The sequence below is a fragment of the Papaver somniferum genome, chromosome 3 (assembly GCF_003573695.1).
Source record: "Papaver somniferum cultivar HN1 chromosome 3, ASM357369v1, whole genome shotgun sequence".
NCBI lineage: Eukaryota > Viridiplantae > Streptophyta > Magnoliopsida > Ranunculales > Papaveraceae > Papaver > Papaver somniferum.
The window spans coordinates 78,753,633-78,778,119 of NC_039360.1; the positions used below are offsets into that span (position 1 = coordinate 78,753,633).

Here is a 24,487-nt window from a genome sequence, read left to right on the forward strand (position 1 = left end):
ACCGAGTTTGGTTACGCCGGTACGCTTACGGGTAGGCATACCCATTCACACTTCCAAACTCCACCAGAAATTCACGGACGTGAAACTTCCGCCAGTATGCGTACAGGTACGCATGCTTGCCCAGACATCCACCAACCGCCAGTACGCATACGGGTACGCATACTTCAGGTTCCCGGTTTGGGACTTATACACAAATGTGAGAACACACTGTGTTTGTATACAAACATGGTTAGTTGACTCTAAACTCTTTATTTCAATCATTGAAACCTTCTTAGAGGATGACAATAGTTGTTTTCACACACTATTAGCATCAAAGAAATTTTCACGTTATTGAAAGTTGTTCACCTATGTCTTTTCTATAACGTGTCAAAAGGGAACAGTGTTGCGATAAATGGTCTGACTTTTATGGACTTCGGACTGACTGACATGCAATCTGAAAAAGTTCTGGAGAAATACCGAAACTCAAATGTCTCGGTCTATCGTTCCAACTTAGCAGACTCCGAATTCATATTTTCTTTTTGTAAAATAAAGGTATGTCTGTCATATTTAAAATTTGGGGTCAACCACTCAAATCGGACTCCGTATGAAGTCTCGAGAGCTATTTTCGTAACAAGTACGCAGTCAGAATTTTTCTGACGAAAATAGTTTCGTCAAAACTTTCATTATAGATATAGGACTTGTAAAATATAAGATGGGAATGCAAGATATGAAAAACTAATAAAATAAAAACAAAAGGGATAGAGATACAAAACCGATGGGTTGCCTCCCATGAAGCGCTTGGTTTAACGTCGTCAAAGCCCGACGTTATTGTTATCGTCCGTACACCAACAATCTGAAACTTTGGTAATCCTTCCAAATAACAATCTGCAATTCGAATAAAAGCTTCACAAAATCATTAGCACAAAATATAAATATAGAATCTATCACTTTATTGAAGTTTCCCCCACACTTAGTCCTTTCTGCACTCGGAAGTGGATAGAGAACATAGGATTCGGGAACTTCAATGGTTTCTTCTTTGCAAACTTGCATAGTATGAGAATCAAATGTTTCTAATGACGGAAATCGAGAAACAAAGTCATTCAACAATATTCTCGAAGCACATAAATTCAAACCAATAATAGGTAAAGGAGAAGAAACAATATGCAAAGGGTTAGACAAACCTTGCACAATCTCTTATATCACGGAATCCTCTTCATCCTTGAAAAACTCAAGTGAATTATTCACCTCTTGTATATCGTGGTCCTCTATCAAACCTTGCAACCATTCTTCGTCCGAACCAATTTGTGACATTGGGTTTTAAGAAGAAGAGAGAATTTAATTGAAGAAAAATATGTGCCCCCACTAATCATCAAATCGAATAGCGTTCTTCTATGAAGATAAAGAGAGTGGGGAGATAAATCTATGAAGAAAAGATGACTGAGTTATATATACTGCACAACTCGGATATATAGCCGTTATGTTTTTGAAATTTCTAAAAAGTCATGCGTTTAGAAGATGTCACGTGGAACAAATAAGATCTTGCTGGAGATTAATACACCCCCAAGTAAAATTGCGGTTCACAACATCATGGGTTCGGGTTTTCCCAGGTGGGGTGCAGCAGCCTTGTACATGAAACCTAGTCCTTCTGTGATTAGCTTATTTACAAACCCACTTGGATAAAAAAAAAGAAAAAATAGCTTATTACACTGATTCTCAAGGTTAAACTTCCTCAAACTCCAGCCGAGTATAGGCCAATTGCATTGTGCAATACTACCTATAAATTAGTCACCAAAATTCTAGCTACAAGGATGAAGGTGTATATGGATAAGATTATTTCTCCTATGCAAGCTGCTTATGTCTCTGGAAGACAAATTTCAGATAATATCTTTCTTGCTCAAGAGCTTATACACACTATGAAGAGGAAAAAAGGGAAAAAGGGTTATATGGCTCTCAAGATGGACATGTCCAAGGCTTTTGGTAGAGTTGAATGGTGTTTCTTGAAAAAAATAATGCAAAAAATGGGCTTTTCAAACAAATGGTGTGATCTCATTGAAGAATGCATTAGCACATCTGAGATTAGTATCAAACTTAATGGATCTCTATGCGATTCTTATAAACCCACAAGGAGATTAAGGCAGGGAGATCCACTCTCACCTTATCTCTTTCTACTTTCTGTGGAGGTCTTCACAAGAGCCATGGCTGATGCAGAAAATTCCAACAAGATACAAGGGGTAAAAATATTCAGAGCAGCACCTCAAGTAACTCATTTATTATTTGCAGATGATTGTCTGATGTTCACAAGAGCAAACATTCATAATGTAAATAACTTACTTGATGTCATCCAGGAATTCAGTGCAAGTTCAGGGCAACAAATAAATCTCCAGAAGTCTGCAGTTTTTTATTCCAAGAATCTTCATCCTAGGCACTGCAGATTATTATCCAGAAGATTAAAAGTTCAAAATATGAGTGTGGAAGAGATGTATTTGGGTATTCCACTTTTTCTAAACAGAAAGAAGACATGTTCTTTTTCTTCTTTAGTTAGAAACATGAAAGTAAATAGATGGAATTGCAAACTGGTTAATCATTCAGGAAGGACAACTCTGGTGAAATATGTTTTAAATGTAATGTCAGTCCACCAAAAGAGTACTTTTAAATTGCCATATAAATCCATAGAAGAATTAGAAGAGGTCCAAAGACAGTTCTGGTAGAATAAAGAAGCTGGAAAAGGTACTATCATCACATCCTGGAGAAATTTATGCAGAGACAAAGATTATGGAGGATTAGGCTTTAGAGACTTGAAAAGCCTTAATGTTGCTCTTTTGGCAAGATCAACTTGGAGATTATGTAAGGAAGAAATCCAATTATGGGATAGAGCTCTAAAAGCTAAGCACTTTGCAGATTCTTCTCTTCTTCATGCTACAACAAAGAAAAATTCAACCTGGGCTTGGAAAAGTTTGCATGTTACTGTAGATTTTATCAAACAATTCAGCTTCTGGCAAGTTGGGGATGGCAAAATTATTCATATCTGGTTAGACAAATGGGTAATTGGTATTGAAGGGCTTGTTAATCCAGTAAATAATACTTCTGTCAATCTGCAGGATTATAATCTAGTGTCTGATCTTATTAACTCAGATACTAAGACATGAAAAATGGAGATTGTTCATGCTTTTTTTTCAACCAGATGTGGCAGCAAAGACTGTTCAAATTAGAATTCCTCAGAAGTCAAAGGATAATTTAGTTTGGACGTTGACAAATAATGGGTTGTTCAGTGTGAAGTCTGCTTACAACAAGTTAATGGAACTAAAACTCAGTTCTCAACATGATTATGGAATTGAGAAGAGTATATGGAAAAGACTATGGAAACTAAAAAACGATTCCAAGATCAAACTATTTCTATGGAAGTGTCTTACAGATTCAGTTTCTACAAGTGAGAGACTACAAAGATTTGCTGGTGGAGATGTTTCTTACTGACACTTTTGTCAGCAAGAACTGGAGACAATAGAACATCTTTTAATGTTCTATCCTTTTACAAAAGTTGTTCTTACTTCTGTACCAGGAGGCCTGAGTTCAATAACTCAATTCACTATAGTACAACAGTGGGTTATTAGTTGGTTCAGCACTCAATCATCTGCCAATGAAGACTGGATTATACAATTATCTTGTGCTTTACGGGAAGTCTGGAAGGAGAGATGCAATGTGGTTTTTGAGCAGAAAAAAACCAAATCCAATTTCCTGCATTAGAAGAGCACAATGTCTTGAAAAATCTATCAAGGCTGACATATCTAATTATAAGATCACTAGTTCTACAATTCCTTTACTAAGGGATAGTCATTGGAAACCACCAACAGATCCTTTTGTCACCATTAATTTTGATGCTTCTTTTAAGTTATGTTCAAAAGATTGTGGCTTAGGACTGATCATAAGGAATTTTGCAGGTACCTTCCAAGGAGTAAAGTGCATCTACAGCAATGGAAACCTGAATGCAGAAGAGGCAGAATGCATAGCTGCATTGGAGGCGGTACGATGGGAAATGAATCGACATCTAGAGTATATCATTTTAGAAACAGATTCATCTAATCTTGCTGCTGCTATCAATGGAGATGATGCAAGAGGTTGCTGGGAGAACTTACCAATTATCTCTGATATTAAATTTTATCTCAATAATTTTAGTTCATGGAAAGTGAGGCATGTAATAAGAGAGTGCAACAAAGTGGCTGATACTTTAGCCAAATTCTCTAGGAAAAACAAGGTTAATAACTTATGGGAGGAGTCACCTCCAGATTTTATCTGTAGTCAGTTAGAGGAAGATCTAAAGGATATTTCCCTTATCTTACCTCCTTAATCAATAAATTTTCTATTGAATCAAAAAAAAAAATAAAAAAAAATAGCTTATTTAGAAATTCGTTGTGGAAAATGAAAAAGGGTCGCCTAAATTTTTTCAAGGTATGTTGATGCGCAAGAATTCTTATTTTAACTGATCAAGAATAGTATACTCTGTCGTTTTTGTGATTCCCTCGGTGAATTCAATTGCATTTGCACGTCTCAGTGTGACTTGTTATTTACAAATTGCTAGTCTTTTTTTTGGCACTTAAAGTTAAGGGAGGATTCTCTTGCACTTTTATTTTTACACTATTTCATACGTTCGATACTAATTTGTTCATTTTTTATGGATATGTAGAGCCCTCTAAGACGATCATATTCCCAATATATTAGCTTCAAATATGCTACCATATACTCCCTTCGTCCCAAATTAGTTGAGTCATTTGTAATTTGCACAATTATTAAGGCAAAAAAGAAGGGAGAGCATTTTTTACAAGTATGCCCTTATGGATAATAACTTATAAAACTTCGAAATGATTTATCTTTTAAACTATACCACGGTTTTTCGAAAACTTTATACCGTTGAAAAGCATTTTAAAACACCTACATAAAGAATATAAACATGGCTATCAAATTATACATATTTCTTATAGTAACAATAATTAATTAAAAGGGTAGTTTTAGAAATATCCCCTTGATTAGTGAAATAGTTCTCTACTTGTGGGACAAAATTTAAAACCAATTGGCTCGACTAATTTGGGAGGAGGGAGTAGGTTTTATTAAGATAAATGTCGTCAAAAGTGTGAGATAGTGTAAATTTAAGAGTATGAGCGATCCTCCCTCCTTAAAGTTTGAACTGTTTGTTGATGTTAATGCCATGGCGATTTTTTTCCACGTTTATTATGTTTTATTTTTTTAATCATCAAAGATAAGAATTATCATTAAAATGGCTTAAATGATAAGTAAGCAAAAGAAACAAGGGGAAACATCCAAGTTGGGATAGACCAGGAAAACCTTGAGCTAAAAGACTCCGCCAAAATAAACACAAGACAAACAAATAAAAGCGACACAATAAAAAAGTTTCCCAGTTGGTTTTAATATGATCTAAATGAAGCCCCTGCAAAGGTTCTGTATGCTTCCCCCAAAGGAAAACCTGGGTTTTAATTTGTTCGATTACATACTCTAAATCCCCCTCCCTTCATTAAATATTATGTCGTTCCTACAATTCCAAATTTCCCAACATATTGTTATCGGCAAAAGTTTCCATAAAGGTTGACCCATCGAAGAGAAGTTTTCCATATGCCATCCTTTTATGATTAAGTCTATACATTTCGGCATAACCCAATCTCTTATTGTGAAGGATAAGAAGCACTGCCATATTCTCGAGGCAAAAGGGTAGTGAAGAAGGAGATGCGAAGTCGATTCTCCTATTGATGACAAAACAAACAACCATTCACTAAAAGTTTTCTTATTGTATAAGATATCCATAGTGGGTTGTTTCTTAAGGAAAACCTGCCAAAGGAAATTTTTGATCTTTTGAGGCCAAGATCTTGACCCAACACTAACGTTTTCAGATTCAAGTTGATGCTCCTTTTCCACCCAAGAATAACCTGATTTAACTGAGAAAGTCCCATTTTTATGGACCGCCCAAGAGATCACATCATCACTGTCATCCATTTTGCATTACTCTATGATATCTGAGAGTGATACGGATTCATAGATCTGAGTTTGACCGAGTCTTTTGTCCAAGCCGAGGTTTCATGAGCCACCATTAATCAGTATTTTTGTGCATCTAAGTATTGTCCAATTTTTGCAGTGGATATAAGGTAAATGTTCAGAAAAGTGATAGTGATGCTCCCCCACACAATGGTCCCCAAAATCCAATTGGGTTTTCGTCCCCTACTTTTAAAACGGTGAAATGCTTGAAGGTGTTAAGGAGAGAGTAAATTCCTTTCCTTGCTTCGATTTTGAGTCATGAGACAGGTTTTGAATAATCGTTGGACTTCCTCACTCGGTCGTATGATTTTAGACAAGATCAATCGTGACAAACAAAGTGAACGTAAAGAAATAAAATTTTAAAACATGCATTTTGGTCATGTATTCGAGTATCACCTTGAAATGAAAGGACTTTGGCAATGACAATTGAAATATGAAAAATGTATTTTCATAGGATTTTTTTTTTTTACTTTAAAACTAAAACCATGACCCTCAAAAGTTAAAACAATTGTGACTCAAGAAAACAAGAATATTATCAACCCAAACCAAAAAACCATTAAGAAATCATAAACAATCCCAAAATTCTATTAATACTTTCTCTCTAATAGTAGTACAAGTGGGCAAGGGTCCAGAGGGTCGACTAACAAGAAAATGAACAGAAACAAGTCAAAACATCAAAAGTGAACATCCTAGTCTAATACCTCAGTCAAATTGCAGCACCACCTCTCTTCAAGCACCCCAAAATTTACAATTTCTTTTTACTAAAGAGAAGCAAACTCCCACGCCTAAAATTTTACTGATAAAAAAATGAAGCAAACAACAAGTACTTTTGTCGACCAAAAATAAACAACAACAAGTACTTTTGATTTATTATTTTATTTTTTTGGTTTAGCTAGCTTGTTACCAGTTTTATTCTCTTCTTTTCCTGTGATTCTTAGTATGGAAATAAGTTCGCACTGGCTCCTAAATCAAGCAAAGCTTTTTCTACCCTGTGTTTTCCTATCGTGCAACCAATGGTAGGGGGACCCGGGTTATTATACTTAGGAGTTGTGGTGTTCTGAATGATCAAACTTACATGATTAGCTAAGAAGGCTTTTTTAGGGACACTAACCTTTCTCTTTCGCGTACACATATCCTTGAGGAACTTGGCATATGCCGGCAGTTTCCTAATTGCTTCTAGTAATGGAAGGTTTATGGTAAATTTCTTAAAAACCTCCATTATGTTATTAAAGTTGGATTCACTCTTTGTTGTACTAGTATCTGTAGATATGGGGCTTTAGGAATAAAATAGGGCCTCTCAGGAACCAAATTGGAATCATCAGAAACTTTATCAGTCTCCTCAGTTATGGATGGTCCTGGGAGGTGAACCACAATATGCTCACTATCAGGCATGGTTACCTTGTTGTCTACAACTCTACCACTCCTAAGGGTTCTAATAGCGTTCAATTGATGTGATGGTTTTGCACCTACTTCATAAACTCCTCTAGGGTTAGGTTGCGTTTGACTAGGGAACCTACCTTTTTCTCTCAAAGACTCATTTATCAGACCAAATGTAGCATGCTAAATTAGTACAAAATGATGCCTTAGAGTCTTGACCAATCGGCATATGGATAAGCGATAAAGATGATCAGATGTCTACATGGAGAAAAGTTCGTGAGAATAATTAGAACTTATTCAGTTTCTAATAATGTAAGTAAATATTCATACCAGGTCTTGTCCTTTACAAGTATCAACCTTGATCTTGCTCTTATACAAGTGCATTGAAAATGTTTAGTTGGTCTACACCTAAAATAAATATATGTGTTGCGTTCAACCGATTGTATTGGAATATGATCTTCGATGCTATCAGTAACCCATGTGAGTTATAAATCTTAATGTCTTAGTTGTCTCCCTTTAGGTGTCTTATATATAACATCACTCCAAGCTCGAAATCTAATTATAGGTACATACAAAATTAAAATATCCAATTAATCAGTATCTCTTACTTGATACTCCCTCCGTCCCACTATTAATTGACCTAGTAGTACAATTTAGAAATGATTTATCTCTCAAACTATACCACGGATATTCGTAAATTTTATATCACTGAAAATCATTTTAAAACATAACGAATATAAACATGAGTATCAGATGATATAAAATCAACTATTAACGGGACAAAATCCAAAAAAAATAGGTCAATTAATAGTGGGACAGAAGGAGTATTTAGGAAGACAAATGCATTGTAAAATTACTCGAATTTCTAATGTGAACTTGGGGTGTTGATAAACTGATTCGTTAACTCTTTGTATTTTTCAACTCTCTTTTAAATGAAGTTTCTAATTCGGTATGTTTTCTTTTATGCAGTCACAAATTTATTCGAATGGTGTTGTGCATAGACTTCAAAGTTATCTGAGAGGTGGCTGAGTATTTGTGTTGTATTGTAATTAGTTTTTGTAATTTAGAAGATCAGACACCTTAAGTTTACTCCAAAACACTCCTTTACAGTGTTTCAAGCATCACAACGGCCTCAAAACTATTTCATATTTCTCCACACCAAGCTGAAAGCCAAATTGTCTTAGAGAAACTTTTCAACTTCTTGAGACACAGTTAAGACCCCCATTTTCACTAAAGTACTTGGAGTGCAATATGGGTAGACATATGCTTTGTATTTGAACTCAATGTCCCACTTTTCAAATGTCCATTTTACACATTTAAATCCTTTTTATGGGATTTTAACAGAGCCCCACTTTTCCAATGTTTATTTTACTCATTTAAAACCTAGTGTCACGGATGGGTACATGAATGCTTTGAGTTTGATTTCGAAGCCGGAATATGAATCATATTCTAAACTCCTAAATTTAATTTGGGATACATCAAAGCTGGTTTAAAGTTTCATTGGCATTGATATAATTTGTTGGCTGGTTTGTTGAGACAAATAGTGGCGATAGTATTTTACTTTTTATTTTTTTGACATGAAAAAGGCAAAATTCATTAAGAAAATCAGTTCATCACCAAGGAAGTAATGGAACTGAGCAAAACCAATACATAGTACTCACATAAACCGAGTACTCCAGAAAACGAAGAAAAAAAAACATTCAAATCTAAAATATTAGTACATGAAAGCCTCCCCATTATTCAAAACCATATCTAGACTCATCCCATGAAAAATATCAGTACATGTGCACCAACTATAGATCAACACCTTAACATTGTTTATTATATATTGCAGACTCTTATACTTTCCGTTAAAACATCTTGAGTTTCTCTCCGTCCATATAGCTCACCATATTGCAAAAGGAATTATATTCCAGATCTTCCTCCTTATATTAGTGTTTGATCCCTTCTTTGTATTCCACTCCCAAATGGTTTGTCTTACTTTTTCTTAGAAAACCCATTGTAAGTTGTAGCACTTCATGAAAAATAGCGAAACATTTCTAGCAGTTTTATAATGTAAGAATATATGGTGGTTAGATTCACTTGTCTTTTTGCACATGAGCACCCATTAACCAGAATTGCATTTCTATATGAATCCATAGTGGTGATAATATTGGTGATGGGAATTTGTGGTTATGTATGGAATTGCTTAAGCTTTGCTTAACCTCTGATTCTTACAAGCGTTTTATATGCATATCTTTGGTTATTAGCTGCCCATTTGTAGGTTATTTGGTAATCAGAAGTTAGAAAACTTGAAAAATTCGGAGATAGAATGTTAAGGAAGGATTTTCAAATATGTTTACGGATCAGTAGGGATTGAGTTAATTAGTATTTGGGTCGTAGATTTAGGTACGTTAGTGTTTGGGTCGTAAATTTGTCCAATTTTATGTTTGGGTCGTTGATCCGTTAATCAATCATGTTTCGTAGTCAAACTGTTAGTTTAGTTCACGTCTGTTTGTTTTTGTATTTACAAGTCTTAGGAATCTCATAAAGTGATCACAACAGTTCACTTGATCATCACAAGAATCCAACGGGACTGCAATGAAGATATCTTCTTAGAGGAAGCATCAAAAGACTAGTTTCTGTCTGTGTGTCCAATCAACATTTTTATGTTTGTGAGTTTATGTTTTTATCAGCTTTACGCTTATTAGTGATCTTGTTTGTCAGCTTTTAATTACCAAAATAAACGTGGATTTCACTAGCTTATCATTTATCAAAATACAACCTCGTTCTATATCAACCGATGCAAATCTTACGAGTATCAACTAATAATTGCTGAGGTTATGTTTACCTGGAGTTCTTGAACGTCACGAGTTAACTATGTTTCAGAGTTACTGCAAGAAATCAGTAAATAGGAGTCGTCCGACAACACCATTACCAGATCTCGCGCCATCAGATGTTCGACAGAATTCCCCACACAGATGGAAAACAATAGCCACCGATAGTTAACAGTTTGACCATTTGACTGCGTTTACTAACGGGTCTACGACCCAAACACTATAACGGACAAATTTACGACCCAAACTTTAAAGGACACCAAAACCTAAGACCCAAACACTAATTAACTCGTAGGATTTAGTTCGTTTTTTACAAGATCTGGTTTATGTTTGGGAGTTTCGAGCTATATGGAAAGGACTTGCTATCAAATCCACTTGAATTCGAACTCTAGAGTTTTTAGATATCTCACAACTATATTGCTTAAGAACATCAAGCAACTATTTTCTTACTTAGGATTTCTCCAGAGATGGAAGCCCAGTTGAGGTTCTTACTCACCCATGTGAGACGGGGTCATCAGAAGAGTTATCAGAATAGTTTGCAAGGAAATTATTTTGCGTAGATGAAGGTGAGAGTGTTTTCTACTTATCTGTGATATTGTTAGGTTTATATGTTGTGCTCATCACCCACCTAATGAAATCACAAGTGTGATGTGATTTCGCGATGGGAAGTTATTGGGTGGTTACTGAAAAGTTGGCCTTATTCTATGATTGGTTATTCTTTGACGAAAGAACTGATAATGTTCTGAACATTGAGCCTGGGATCTTGTTGATCATGAATCTGGTACCTCGATACATTAATATGTATTGGACCCTTGTGGAGTTCATTTTTTTTACTCACGGATAACTACGATGTTCGGCGGAAAGATCTCACAGTTCAGGATCTCTCAACAGCTTTCTGTGTACTTCTCAAGAAGGGAGTGGCTCAATCATTAGACGTTTTCTGTTAGTTAGGGTGTGCCAGACATATCTTCATTACGGACTCATAAGCTCAAAATGGCAAGAGCACCCAAATATGAATAATGGTGTGTGGAGGTTGATGGTTCAAATCCATCTGAGTCCTCCGTTAAGTTGCTACGCATTCATCTTAGGACACCATGCTGAATTTGTTTTTCTTTATCTCTGCTTCTCTAGGTAAAGTACGGAAATATTATTGTTGTAGAGTGTAGGATTTCTCTTGTTTGGTGATTACTTCGGCCTAAGTTTTATGACAACACTCGCTTAAGGCTTTTTTTTTTTATCTATTCCAACATTTTTGATAAGGGCCTTAGGTAGATTTACAATTTTCTCTTTTCTTATTTTATTGTGCTAGTGTAATACTCAATTGCTAGGGTAGATATCAAACGTTACAATTTTAGTGTTATATTATAGTATTAGTGCTAAGTTATTTAAAATTTTAGGGTCTAACAACCACACCCAACAATTCGTTTGGAAATCTGAGAGGACTTACTCAAATATACTTTCTAGAGAATTAACTAGACAGTCAGACTCAATCTAGAGAAAAGTATATACAAGAGTTTATATCTCTAACTCTTAATTCAATCTGCAATCAACAAATAGGGTTAGGTTGCGTTTGACTAGGGAACCTACCTTTTTCTCTCAAAGACTCATTTATCAGACCAAATGTAGCATGCTAAATTAGTACAAAATTATGCCTTAGAGTCTTGACCAATCGGCATATGGATAAGCGATAAAGCTGATCAGATGTCTACATGGAGAAAAGTTCGTGAGAATAATTAGAACTTATTCAGTTTCTAATAATGTAAGTAAATATTCATACCAGGTCTTGTCCTTTACAAGTATCAACCTTGATCTTGCTCTTATACAAGTGCATTGAAAATGTTTAGTTGGTCTACACCTAAATATAAATATATGTGTTGCGTTCAACCGATTGTATTGGAATATGATCTTCGATGCTATCAGTAACCCATGTGAGTTATAAATCTTAATGTCTTAGTTGTCTCCCTTTAGGTGTCTTATATATAACATCACTCCAAGCTCGAAATCTAATTATAGGTACATACAAAATTAAAATATCCAATTAATCAGTATCTCTTACTTGGTACTCCCTCCGTCCCACTATTAATTGACCTAGTAGTACAATTTAGAAATGATTTATCTCTCAAACTATACCACGGATATTCGTAAATTTTATATCACTGAAAATCATTTTAAAACATAACGAATATAAACATGAGTATCAGATGATATAAAATCAACTATTAACGGGACAAAATCCAAAAATAAATAGGTCAATTAATAGTGGGACAGAAGGAGTATTTAGGAAGACAAATGCATTGTAAAATTACTTGAACAATTTGAACACCACACTGTATTAACCCGCTACAGATACTAGCCTACTACCAATGAACTTCGGACTGGACTGTAGTTGAACCCTAATCAATCTCACACTGATTCAAGGTATAGTTGCGCTCCTTATGTCTCTGATCCCAGTAGGATACTACGAACTTGATTCCCTTAGCTGATCTCACCCACAACTAAGAGGTGCTACGACCCAAAGTCGAAGACTTGATAAACAAATCTGTCTCACACAGAAAAGTCTATTGGAATAGATAAATCTGTCTCCCACATAAATACTTATAAGTTTTTTGTTCCGTATTTTGATAAATCAAGGTGAACAGGAACCAATTAATAAACCGGGCTTATATTCCCAAAGAACAACCTAGTACTATCAATCACCTCACAATAATCTAAATCGTATGATGGCGAAACTAGATATTGTGGAATCACAAACGATGAGACGAAGGTGTTTGTGATTATTTTTTATCTTGCCTATCGGAGATTAAATCTCCAGCAAATCTTAGAGTAAATAGTAATCAAATGATACAATCGGGAAAGATCATAACACGCAACTACAAAGAAAATAGTTAGGTCTGGCTTCACAATCCCAATGAAGTCTTTGGAGTCGTTAACCTACAGGGTCTCGATAGAAACCTAAGGTTAAAGGAGAATCGACTCTAGTTGATGCAACTAGTAACACACAGGAGGTGTGGGGATTAGGTTTCCCAGTTGCTAGAGTTCTCCTTTATATAGTTTTCAAATCAGGGTTTGCAATCCAAGTTACCTTGGTAACAAAGAAATCAATATTCACCGTTAGATGAAAAACCTGATTCAACCAAGCTAATATCTTTCAACCGTTAGATCGAACTTAGCTATATGTAATCGTACCCAAACGTGTACGCCATGTTGTCTCATCAATAGTTAACCGAAGTTATCCATATGATCACTCTCATATCAACCTTATTCATTTCAACCATAACTAGTTCAAATGACTCAAATGAAACTAGTTAAAGAGCCGTTCAATTGCTATATTCATGAACATTATAGCCACGGTTTGCAAAGATTACATTCCTTATTTTATAGATATTTAAATTCATGTAAACAACCGATTTTATAAAGTAACCAACTAAAGTATGCAAACGGGTACGCATACTTAAGTAGTCGGACCGAGTTTGGTTATGGCAGTAGGCGTACGGGTGCGCATACCCGTTCACACTTCCAAACTCCAGCAGAAATTCACGGACGTGAAACTTCCACCAGTATGCGTACGGGTACGCATACTTGCCCAGAAATCCAACAATCGCCAGTACGCGTACGGGTACGCATACTTCAGGTTCCCAGTTTTGGACTTATACACAAATGTGAGAGCACACTATGTTTATATCAAAACATGGTTACTTGATTCTAAACTCTTTATTTCAATCATTGAACTTTCTTGGAGGATGACAGTAGCCGTTTTCACACACTATTAGCATCAAAGCAATTTTCAAGATATTGAAATAATCATAACGAAGCATTCCAAGTTTACACCAAATGATTGTATCGCACAAACTATGTAAGATGTAACTCGGAAATTTTCACATGATCATATTCTGACATTCATCAAGAATATAAGATGAACTTGGTCGAAGTGAAAGCTTGCCAACACATATTTCGAGAAATATGTAAGCGAGTTAAACTCAGCTCGAAATCTCAAATGTGTATAGTAGAAAACTATATCGTAACACGACTTATGTCTCAATATAGTAGATACCTTTTGTTGATGAGTTTCAGTCTCCACATACCTTTTGTTGATGAAGTTCCACAAGCTCCCCTTAGTAGTTCTTCGTCTTCAAATGATGAACGACGTGAAGTCTAATGCTCAACTACACAATCTATTTCCTAGTCCGAGACATCTATAAATAGGCTAGAAATCAAGACTTATAGTTTTTATCATTAACATTGAAAAACATGCTTGAGATAGCAACGCACGCGAGTTCGAGTGAGCTTTTCTCTAACAATCTCCCCCTTTGTCAATTTAAGTGACAAAACTATCAATACATATGGTTTACAAAATAAATAAAAACTTTGTAGCTTCTCATCCAAATGCTTGATCTCCTTGGCATCTTCAACAAGACTTGAAATCTTCGTCACTTCCAAGTACTCCATGATTCTAAACGTGTTCAACTCAGCATCATAGTTGTGAAGATCCTTAGCGATAAAAATGAGAAAACAAGTGCTCTCAATCATTCAAAGTTCAATTGTATCACAACTTGGACAACAATACTATGGTGATATGTATCACTCCCCTTAGTCAATACTTCATCTCGACATGAAAACCATTCCCCCTTATTAATGATCTGTAAACCATATGTATTTGTAGTATGAAACTACACACTAATTCTCCCCCTTTTTGTCAATATAAATTGGCAAAGGTACGAAAACTAGTGGGATCCTCATGAAATTTTCATAGAGATACTTCATGACCAAAAGAAAATAACATACCAACTTATTTAGATGCAATCATAAAGCCGAAGCTAAATGCATTCATCAAGGAGTTTATAAAGATACAAGATAACACCTATAATATTCCACAGTCGCACTCCCCACAAAGATTTGGTAATAAAGCATAAGTTCAAAAAAGAACTCTCCCCCCATAAAATGTCATTCCCGAAAGAAAAACAAAGGCGACCATGCTTTTACAAGAAAAGAAGGATTTATTTGGATATAACCAAATCACATGAAAACATGAATTTGTATCCAAAAATCTCAATTGAATCAACCAAAAAAATGATCAATTCAATTGGCCATGCTCGACATAAGAGAACTTACGGAGCAACACAATATATACACAAAGATGTGGATCGGGGATAGACCAATACTACAGAATAAACAAGGATTCATTCTATTTTTCATCACTATTTGCACAATGACATATAATAGATTTAATCATTGTAAACAAAAGTGCATCCTTTCTTCCATCAATATTTGCATAATGACATAAAAGGCTTGACATTTGTTTGTCAAAAGTTCATTCTATCTTTTATCAACACTTTCATATCGACATATAATAGAGGTAACTTTTGAACAAATATGGGACAGTCAAGGTTCATCGACGTAAACAACATATCCCATAACAATTTGCAGTATAAAAATAATAAAGATTAAAATTGCAAAAATCATCTTCCAAATAACTTAGAATTTAAATAAATAAATCTAAAAACATTGAAGATGAAAACGTTTGAAATTTCTATGTGTACTCACAATAATGGATATTCCAAACCCTAGTAATCCTTCTAAAAACAAAAGAAATAAATTCTCATAAGACGTTTCCTAGAAAAAATTACTGCTCTTTGATAACTTCATACCTTTCAATGAATCCATCATAGAAGGTGTCACTGATTTCCTTGATTTTCCTGACCGTGGAAACCCCATGTTCATGAGTTAGGACACTAACTTTCTGATCAACTACACGAGCAAGTTTTCTGGCCTTAACACAGTCCATGAGGACCACGATGAGTTTCTTCTGATTCCTTATCAATATTTGTTGATTAGCAAGGATTCTGGCCTAACCATCCAAGAGATGATTTATTTGCAGTTGAAGATTTGCAAACTCGACCTTTGATTCACCCTGAAAAAGAGTTAAAGCCTTGACAGATTCATCAATCCAGGAGTTGTGCTCTTTCATTGCAAGCATCTTCTTCAGAACAAGGTCTTGAATAGAATCACGTCCATGAGTGTCCTCCTCCATGTCAAGACATACAATCTCTTGAGATTTTGCAGAGTTCTCCATATAATTCTTGATAGGGATGGATCAACACAATATATATATGTAATTGAGAAAAAGAGAAGAAACTTCTCATTAAGGAAACCCTATGAACTCACACGGGAGGGACACGGACGTTCGCGGACCGGTTACACGGAAAAGATGGATTAAAAGAAAATCCACGAAGAGGAAACACAAAAAATGTTAACATAGCTCAATAATTTAGAGATAAAGCCTCAAATTAGAGCCTGAGACAGAATCTAAAACTCAGAACAATTAACAAAAAAATGCATAAACATATCTTGAGACTCCCACGATTATCATCCTTGCAACTCTCAAGAAAGATGCAAGAATGAGATTACCTGGAATCAGGTAATGGTGTGAGAAGTGATCTTACTATGAATTATGGGATAAGTTAGAGCGTTTAAAATGTGTATTCCCTTCTTTCCATCGATTATAACTTATTCCAGAAGAATTCGTCATAAACCCTTTTAAATATCCACCAGAAGGATTTTTCTAAGGACTAAGTCTAGGTCCTCTAGAAACAGATTCCATAGGAGAAGAGAGAAGAGACTTCCATCTTCTTGACTTAGACTTTCCAAACATATTTTTATAAGCACAGGGATTGTGTTCATTAGTGATACAAGAGAATATACCATAACGAGAGGAACATACATCCTGTGACGATCTCTTGAGAAGGGATCTTCCTTATACGAATTCTGGTTTTCTATAGGGAGGAAAATCACTGAAGAAGATGATGGACGACTTACTCCATTGATAGTAGAAATAAGCAGCTTATGAAGACGTGAGATTTGTTTCTTTCTATCAAAGCAATGAAGAGCATAGTGATTCTTTTTCCCGCAGAAGGAACAACATCGTGGATTAAATACAAGATTTCCTTGACCCATAATTTCTTCTGTCACATGCGAGTTTTGCAAGTGATTCACAATATGTACTTCCTTGGAGGAAATATTCTTTACACTAGGTAAATCCTTGTGAGCATCAGAAGAAGGTGTAGAAGATGGCTTATTCATCAAAACAGAGTTTTCGTTTTTCAAGGTGTAATACTGTTTTCGAGCATATCGAAGTGATGCAACAAGATTTTCTTTTTCAACACGAATACTGTCTATTTCAGATTAATGAGTCTTGACCAAACGTTCTTCTCTAATTGAATCTTTTTTAACAGTATCTTCAAGCATACTAATCTCTTCGCGATGTAGAGTAGTTTCTTGAACCAGTTTTTCGATATTGTTAGAGAGAGATTCAATGAAGTTGTAGAGTTCACGTTCCCTTTCAAGAGACTTCTCAAATTCATCAATAAGATGATCATTCTTTTCTTCAAGAGTCTTGATTTTAGAAGCTTGAAAATCACTGATTTCAGCAGATATTTTTTAATGATCTGGTGAGCTCCTTTTCAGATTCTGACACGATCTCACACATCTTGTTTTTCCCTCGGGATTCAGAAGAATCTGTTAAGGTGTTATCCTTCGAGGCAAAACCAAGATCTTTGGCGTAATCAGAAACTTTTGAAGACATCTCTGTATGCGTTATTTTGTGAGATACTTCTTAGGTCCTCAGATCTCAGATTGCTACAAACACAGACTTATAAGGTCTTTAACGTGTTTGCCTGCTCTGGTACCAATTGAAAATGCGGGGGTTTAGCAACCATACCCAACAATTCGTTTGGCAATCTGAGAGGACTTACTCAAATATACTTTCTAGAGAATTAACTAGACAATCAAACTCAATCTAGAGAAAATTATATACAAGAGTTTATATATCAAACTCTTAATTCAATCTGCAATCAGCAAATAGAAATCTGCGACCCCGATTGAATATAAGAGGAATAACTTTAACCGTACCAAAGACCAATGTTCAAGGATCAATCAATTTCAATCAACAACGAAACGTTGGATTTCCCAATTGATCGATTCAACACACAACCTATGATATTTCAATTATATAAAAAAATATTATACGGAAAAGAAATAATACAGACACCAGAATTTTGTTAACGAGGAAAACTGCAAATGCATAAAAACCCCGGGACCTAGTCCAGTTTGAACACCACACTGTATTAAGCCGCTACAGACACTGGCCTACTACCAATGAACTTCAGACTGGATTGTAGTTGAACCCTAATCAATCTCACACTGATTCAAGGTACAGTTGCGCTCATTACGTCTCTGATCCCAGCAGGATAGTACACAAATTGATTCCCTTAGCTGATCTCAGCCACAAATAAGAGTTGCTACGACCCAAAGTCGAAGACTTGATAAACAAATCTGTCTCACACAGAAAAGTCTATTGGAATAGATAAATCTGTCTCCCACAAAAATACCTATGAGTTTTTTGTTTCGTCTTTTGATAAATCAAGGTGAACAGGAACCAATTGATAAACCGGACTTATATTCCCGAAGAACAACCTAATATTATCGATCACCTCATAATAATTTAAATCGTATGATGGCGAAACTAGATATTGTGGAATCACAAACGATGAGACGAAGGTGTTTGTGATTACTTTTTATCTTGCCTATCGGAAATTAAATCTCGAGCAAATCTTAGAGAAGATAGTACTCAAACGATAGAATCGGGAAAGATCAGAACACACAACTACAAAGAAAATAGTTGGGTCTGGCTTCACAATCTCAATGAAGTCTTTGAAGTCATTAACCTACAAGGTCTCGATAAAAACCTAAGGTTAAAGGAGAATCGACTCTAGTTGATGCAACTAGTAACACACAGGAGGTGTGGGGATTAGGTTTCCTAGTTGCTAGAGTTCTCCTTTATATAGTTTTCAAATCAGGGTTTGCAATCCAAGTTACCTTGGTAACAAAGCATTCAAAATTCATCGTTAGATGAAATACCTGATTCAACCAAGCTAATATCTTTCGAACGTTAGATCGAACTTTGCTTGTTACACACAAATGAAATGTACCCTCATTTAGGTATATGTAACCGTACCCAAACGTGTACACCATGTTGGCTCATCAATAGTTAACCGAAGTTAGCCATATGATCACTTTCATATCATATTAACTATAACTAGTTCAAACGACTCAAATGAAACTAGTTAAAGAGCCGTTCAATTGCCATATTTTCATAGAAGTATACAAGAACACAATTGAAGCGAAATCGGTTTGATTCACTCGAATCAATTCATGAACATTATAGCCACGGTTTGCAAAGATTGCATTCCTTATTTTATAAATGTTTAAGTTCATGTACACAACTGATTTTTTATAAGGTAACCAACTCAAGTATGCAAACGTGTACGCATACTTAAGTAGCCGGACCGAGTTTGGTTACGCCGGTACGCTTACGGGTAGGCATACCCATTCACACTTCCAAACTCCACCAGAAATTCACGGACGTGAAACTTCCTCCAGTATGCGTACGGGTACGCATGCTTGCCCAGACATCCAACAACCGCCAGTACGCATACGGGTACGCATACTTCAGGTTCCCGGTTTGGGACTTATACACAAATGTGAGAACACACTGTGTTTGTATACAAACATGGTTAGTTGACTCTAAACTCTTTATTTCAATCATTGAAACCTTCTTAGAGGATGACAATAGTTGTTTTCACACACTATTAGCATCAAAGAAATTTTCACGTTATTGAAATAATCATAACAAAACATTCCAAGTCTACACCAAATGATTGTATCACACAAACCATGTAAGATGTTACTCGGAAATTTTCACATGATCATATTCTAACATTCTTCAAGAATATAAGATGAATTTGGTCGAAGCGAAAGCTTGCCAACACATATTTCGAGAAATATGTAAGCGAGTTAAACTCAGCTCGAAATCTCAAATGTGTATAATAGAAAACTATATCGTAACACGACTTATGTCTCAATATAGGAGATAGAGTATAAATAGACTTTCCAAGTGATAGATGAGTTTCAGTCTCCACATACCTTTTGTTGATGAAGTTCCACAAGCTCCCCTTAGTAGTTCTTCGTCTTCAAATGATGAACGCCGTGAAGTCTAATGCTCAACTTTACAATCTATGTCCTAGTCTGAGACATCTATAAATAGGCTATAAATCAAGACTTATAGTTTTGATTACTAACATTGACAAACATGCTTGATATAGCAACGCATGCGAATTCGACTGAGCAGTGCTCTAACAATTATCTTTCTAAAGTCAAATGTTACAGAAAGGTGACTCTAAAATAACTTTAGCTAAAAGGTTAGTTTTCACAAAAAAAAAAAATTATATATTCTGAAAAGGAAAATTTACTGTTTTCTTCCCCCTTTCGGTATATTCGTTGTTTTATCGTCTGACATGTATCCTTAAATATTTAGCTCTTATTTTGGTGATAAAAATTCGTTTAAGCACTAATGAGCATGTTATTCATGCCAACATTGACACAAATGTACTTATTTTTTAAGAACCTGCCCATTGTGAAAAGATATCGTTCATTTTGGATTTTTGTCGCTCCCAATTTTGTTGATCTTCTGCTATTTGAATGTTCTTCCAATTTTGGACTTTAGGAAGCTTGAGCTCTTTTATGAGGACCATAAAGTTGAGTAAGGTTGGTTTGGGAATGGATTGTTTGTTTCATGCAGCCATATACGAGGAATCTAAAGAGATGGGAAAGCTTGGGTATGGGAAGGAAGACGTCGTAATTCATCACCAGATGCACCTTATCTTGTAGGATGGAGTCTGGTCATTCATAGAAGCATGTTCCTTATATAAAGATACAGATTTCTGCCTTTAGATTTGATGAGGAGAGCAAACAATATAAGCAATTTTTGGATGACCGCGAAGGCTACATTTGATAGCGTGACTGATATCAAATGCAAGGTACCCCCAAGGTTCCTCTGTTAATATAACTATATATCTGTTAGTCTTGACATTCTTATTTACAAAAGTTGTTTAACATGAAACTAGAGTACTTGGCAGCATACACAGTTATTCATGGAAGGTTACTTGGTCACATTCCTGAACAATTATCAAAACCTAGATAATATCAATTAGAATCACTGTAGTATTACATAACAAAAAATGATTACATGTAGTACTATTGATGATAAAAACTGAAATAAATCTAGATAAGCATGAAATCGTAATAAGATACATGAAATTGTTTTATCTCTGATCCCAGACTTCTTCTGAATTAGGATTACAATTAACTGAAACAACCTACAAGAAAGAGGGACTTCTTCATTTGTCTACACTCAAATGTCTACTGAGAAAAATATCCCTGAGTAGCCTGCTGAATAGTTGGCAGTAGTTGGATAGTCGACGACGATGAAGCTATAGATGAAGGGGTGGACCATAGAGAATATGTAATACATACAAAGTACTGAGAGAACCCTGTGGAAAATATACCCAAAAATACTATCAAACAGCAGAATAAATGACACTCCAAAGTAGTTGATCTTTTTTGGGGGGAGATTGCCTTGGAGTCTTTCGGTCTTAAGAGAAACGATATGTTCCCAAGCCCCTGCAGTCTTATCCACCAAATGACGAGTAACATAATAGTAGCACCCTAAATCATGGAAATACGAAAAAAAATCAAAATGAATCGAAGGAGATCATTCTTCGGCTGTTGAGAGTAAGCAAGAAGAGAGTGGTATGCAACAAAAAAAGGAAACCATTGTGATAATGATTCTCTCAAGAGAAGTCTCTAGTATATCTTGTATCTTATTTATCCTTCATCTTCAATCTACTTATGTCTCGCTTGGATCCCTGTTTCAGTCTCAGCAATCTGATTTCTTGCTTTCAAGTCTGACTCATTTGCTGAATTGTGGCTTGTTGAGACTTAACCATTTCCTCCAAAAAATTCTTTCCTCCATGTATGTGTTCATTTGCGGAATCGTGGCATGTTGAGGCTTGACAGTTTCCTCCAAATAATGTTTAATCCCTAAAGCATCACTTATTCCCTTCATTGCAATAACCATCTCCTTTAAATAACCAATGGCACTAGAGAAACGATCAGGTTCTGACTGCGAACTTTCACCAGAATGATAGTTGTACCTACTGAGAAATATCCGAGTTATGGAGACATTCAATAAATTTTATATGATTTCAGTTCATATAGCTAACTTAAGCTTGTACAATATCAATTCAGTAACATTAGGAGTATCAACGATATGCAGTATAAAAATCAAACTTTATTCCTTGTAAATACATGGGAAAACATCACGAGAATAAATAACTGATCCATTTCTTCTGCAACCCTAAATTCAACAAAAATATTCAATCTTTTTGCATATATTCATTCCTCGAATCATTATAAAACCCGAATTACACAAAATCAGTATTCAAGAATCGAAGTAGTTAGAAAAATCAGTGCATGACATAAAAACTAACTATCAAATATTCATTTTCCCCAAATCATAGTTAAACCCCTTTCAACAAAATCAAGATTGAAACTTTTAATCAAAAGAAACTCTAACACCCTAATTCAGGAAACCAAGATTTAGTAACTCATTTCTTCCGCAACCCTAATTTCAACAAAAAGATTCAATCTTTTTGCATATATTCATTCCCTGAATCATTATAAAACCCTAATCACATGACATAAGCTTTTTGCATATATTCATTTATTCCCCATGGATGATACTGTCTATTTTACTAGCAAACCACCATTAATCCTCGATTAATACCATGAAAACATACTAAGATAACATTTTTCAATGAGGGGCAAATGCCCCTCCAAAAATCAAGAATTAAGAAAATCTTTACTTACATGGTAGGTAAAATGCTTTGAAAAGAAGTCATTGTATCTGATGCACTTTTATCACTACTCTGAGCTTCACTCTCGTCTACTTCTTCATTACCCCGTATTCCTTCATCACCATAAATATTCAGGCCACTTTCTTTCTTTACTTCAAATATTTTACCATTACCTTTATCCGTTGGAGTAATACAATGATTTTCCTCAGATAGAAAAAATACCCACAAATCAAATTTCCCTGTAAATTTTTATTGAACAATGATCATCTAAAGAAAGATGATTCTTGAAATGAAATTGAGAGTTTCTAAAGATATGGGTTTTATGTGTTGATCGAAATAGAATAAATTTTTAATGAAGATGAGTTGATTTTTGAGTTTTATTTTTAGGTTTAAATCTTCTCTGAAACAAAGGAAAAACGGAGGAAAATCTTGAAAAAGAGGGGGAGTTTGAGAGTCTTTTATAGTAAAATAAGATATTTTTGGAAGTGCTAATAAGGTTATTGTAGTTATGTATTGTTTCTTATTTTGTATCCTTTTCTATCTAAAATGATTGACCCTTTAATCTAATAGGTGTAGGATGTGTTTGGAAATCTCAGTAATCGATGGTGAAAAAGTGAGGGTCTAACAACACCACCCAATATTTCGCTTAGCAATTTGTATGGACAAACTCGAATATACTTTCAAGAGAATCAACAAGACTCAATCAATTAAAAGTATATCAACAAGTTTATATCTCTCTCTTGATTTGATTTACTCAAGCAGATCCTGCGAGTTCTAATCAAATACAAGGAATAAATTGAACGGCACCAAAGACCAATGTCCAAGGATCAATCAACGACAATCAACAACCAAAGGTTGGATTATACTAATTGATGATCTAAACGCGCAACCTGTATTATTTCAATTATAAAGATAAATCAATATAATGCGGAAACTGAAATAACACAGACACCATAAATTTTGTTAACGAGGAAACCGCAAATGCAGAAAAACCCCGGGACCTAGTCCATATTGAATACACACTGTATTAAGCCGCTACAAACACTAGCATACTCCAAGCTAACTTCGTACTGGACTATAGTTGAACCCAAATCAATCTCCCACTGATCCAAGGTACAGTTGTACTCCCTACGCCTCTGATCCCAGCAGGATACTGCGCACTTGATTCCCTTAGCTGATCTCACCTACAACTAAGAGTTGCTACGACCCAAAATCGCAGGCTTTGACAATAAACAAATCTGTCTCACACAGACAAGTCTATCAAAGGATCAATCTGTCTCCCAGGAAAAAAACCTAAAGTTTTTGTTCTGTCTTTTTATAATAATCAAGGCGAACATGAACCAATTGATAATCCGATCTTATATTCCCGAAGAATAGCCTAGATTAATCAATCACCTCACAACAATCTTAATCTTATGGTAGCGAAACAAGATGTTGCGGAATCACAAACAATGAGACGAAGATGTTTGTGATTACTTTGTATATCTTGCCTATCAGAGAAATCAAACAATCTCAATCCAATCAATATGA

The 24,487-nt window shown here is 35.2% G+C and overlaps 1 protein-coding gene across 1 annotated transcript; it reads left to right on the plus strand.

Moving 5' to 3' along the window:
- The first annotated feature begins 1,799 nt into the window (after positions 1-1,799).
- On the plus strand, positions 1,800-3,450 carry LOC113359669. The gene is made up of 5 exons (XM_026603262.1): positions 1,800-2,237; positions 2,325-2,458; positions 2,569-2,622; positions 2,741-3,020; positions 3,112-3,450. The coding sequence occupies exons 1-5, from the start codon at positions 1,800-1,802 to the stop codon at positions 3,448-3,450; spliced, it is 1,245 nt and encodes a 414-aa protein (XP_026459047.1).
- Positions 3,451-24,487: the final 21,037 nt, after the last annotated feature.